This window comes from Pteropus vampyrus, unplaced genomic scaffold, assembly GCF_000151845.1.
Source record: "Pteropus vampyrus isolate Shadow unplaced genomic scaffold, Pvam_2.0 Scaffold143, whole genome shotgun sequence".
In the NCBI taxonomy this organism is placed as follows: domain Eukaryota; kingdom Metazoa; phylum Chordata; class Mammalia; order Chiroptera; family Pteropodidae; genus Pteropus; species Pteropus vampyrus.
In genome coordinates this window covers 1,552,087-1,554,306 of record NW_011888924.1, presented here as the reverse complement: position 1 = coordinate 1,554,306, position 2,220 = coordinate 1,552,087, and the positions used below count along the sequence as shown (strand labels likewise).

The window sequence follows — 2,220 nt, the reverse complement described above, 5'->3', positions numbered from 1 at the left end:
GGAATTTGAGGCCCTAAAAGATGGTGGAGCCAATGGATGGAAGAAGCCTGGAGCTCTGAATGACCATGTGGATCAGCGAACCCTCCTGCCCCCCACCACACAGGACTGCACTGAGAATGTGGAATAAGCCTGTGTTGTGTACTGAGCCACTGAGATTTTGGGGTGGCTTGTTAGAACAGCCAGTATGACTTACCCTGACGATGCAGATATTAAGGCCATTATATTGGAAAGTGCCACGTTAGGCAGTAATGCACTTGGTTATCTGATACATGTCACATTCCTAAGAGAAACCTAATTTGCCTTTTCTTAACTGAAAGTTCGGCCTCACCGGACTTTTGTAACAGTTATAATGAACTGTCAAGGGGGAGATAAGGAGAGACAGGGAGAAGCTATTAAAACACTTCTTCAAGTTTAACTGTCTTCTTCCTTTAATAAAAATACCAATTACACACATGGGCAGCAGCTGGGGCGATCTCTGCAGACACACTTGCAAGGAACCATAACCCGACCCCAGTTTTGAGACACTGAAAACTTACAGAGGCCACTGTCATCATCAACGTGCAGGAGACTTTTGTGTATGATGCGAAAGCTATAGATCGTCTATACTCCGGGGTGTAGCTTTCAGTTTGGGTTTTTATGACTAGAGAGTCCGTTTTGTGCATACTGAGTATAATCCACACTCAAGGGGGTATTTCTCTCGTTCACCTGCATCGGGGACGTCAGACCAGCATCAGCCACATCACGCTGCCAGGTCCTGCTATTATGGCCTGAGCAGCGCTGAAGTAGATGCTCTGTACAATAAGAAAGCAGCATGGAAACATAGTGAAACGTTTACCTGCCCGGCCAGCATTTCATATAACAGGACGCCGTAGGCCCACCAGTCCACAGATTTCCCGTACGGCTGATAAGCGATTATCTGTGTGAAAGCAAATACATCAATTACATTGAGTGGCAAAGCAAAAAGCCTGTGCTAGAACAGAGAAGGCAAGCATGTCGGCATTGATAGACTTGGTTCATGCAAACGAGGGGCTGATAATATCTGTCTTTGATTTCTATAGCAGGGGAAGAGTGCTCTTCAAATCAGACACGTCAAGAATTATCGCCCCACAATTCAATGCCAAAAACCCCATTTTGGAATACCTGTCTGAAGGTAGATTTAATTATCTTCGCTGGTAAAAAATATTTGGACACTGAGGTGGGTTTAATTCTTGGGAAAAGCCAGAGGTCATTCCGAGCTAGGGGTCTTATAAGTAAGATAAACTTTGAAACAGAATTTCACTAAAAGTAATAAAGAGGATGATGAGAATGAAGAGAACAATGACTCAGGTAAAAATTCTAGTTTTCTGTGTTGCTCGTAGAGAGATACAATAATATCTGTTGAATGACTGAAGTTTCGAAATGTTTTAAAAGAGAAAATAGCATAATCAAATGTAATGTTTGGACCTTGTCTGAATCCTTGATTCAAACCAACCGATTGTAAAAAAGAAATTGGGAAAATTTAAACATGATCTTGATCTTAGATATTTAGGGATTGCTGCTAAAATTGTTAGGTGGGAGAAAGGGTATGGTGATTAGTTAAAAAGTGTCCTTTTCAGTTCGAGATAAGAGTATTTATGAGTGAAATGTGTGAGAAATTAAGTATTTATGAGTAAAGTGACATCTTAGATTTGTTTTAAATACTTCGGGGGGAACAGATGAAATGAGTTGGCAAAATGCAGACAGCCACTGACGCTGAGTGATGGGCCCAGGGGACCTCCTTTGCCTCCTCTAACTTTGTGGCCATCAGAAGTCCTAGGATAATTCCGCAACCTCCCCTCATGGAAGAGAAATACTGATTTGAATTTCTAAGGGCAGCCAGTTTATTTAAACACTGGCTTCAGGCTGCATACCTGACACACACAATTCCCAGGCCCATGGACCATGTTTCAGGATTCAAGGTGAAGACATACTAACAGGTACTCAGCAGGACCACTGTGCCACTTTACGTATGAATTTGACTTTGAAGTGTTCTAGGATATGTTTTTTAATGGCCTACACTGTGTCTAATTAAATGTCCTGGGACATAAACTTCTTGTATGTCTGCCCATCTCCGTGCCTTTAACATATTACTAATATTTCTTCCTGTAGAATGAGAGGTGCACACTCTTGGGGCTCAGCTCAGTGTGGGCAGTGACAAAGGCAGACAGGTTTAGAGTTGGTAGCTTTATAGCTCGTTTTCTT

General features: G+C 42.3%; 1 protein-coding gene across 2 annotated transcripts in view; it reads right to left on the bottom strand.

Annotated features, from left to right (window-relative positions):
- The window catches only part of PRKCA (protein kinase C alpha), a 406,973-nt gene that overhangs the window by 25,916 nt on the left and 378,837 nt on the right, over positions 1 to 2,220 (bottom strand). For both annotated transcript variants that reach the window (XM_011368504.2, XM_023535630.1), the window contains exon 14: positions 836 to 916. In XM_011368504.2, coding sequence (XP_011366806.1) covers positions 836 to 916 — 81 coding nt within the window. The remainder of the gene's footprint in view (positions 1 to 835; positions 917 to 2,220) is intronic.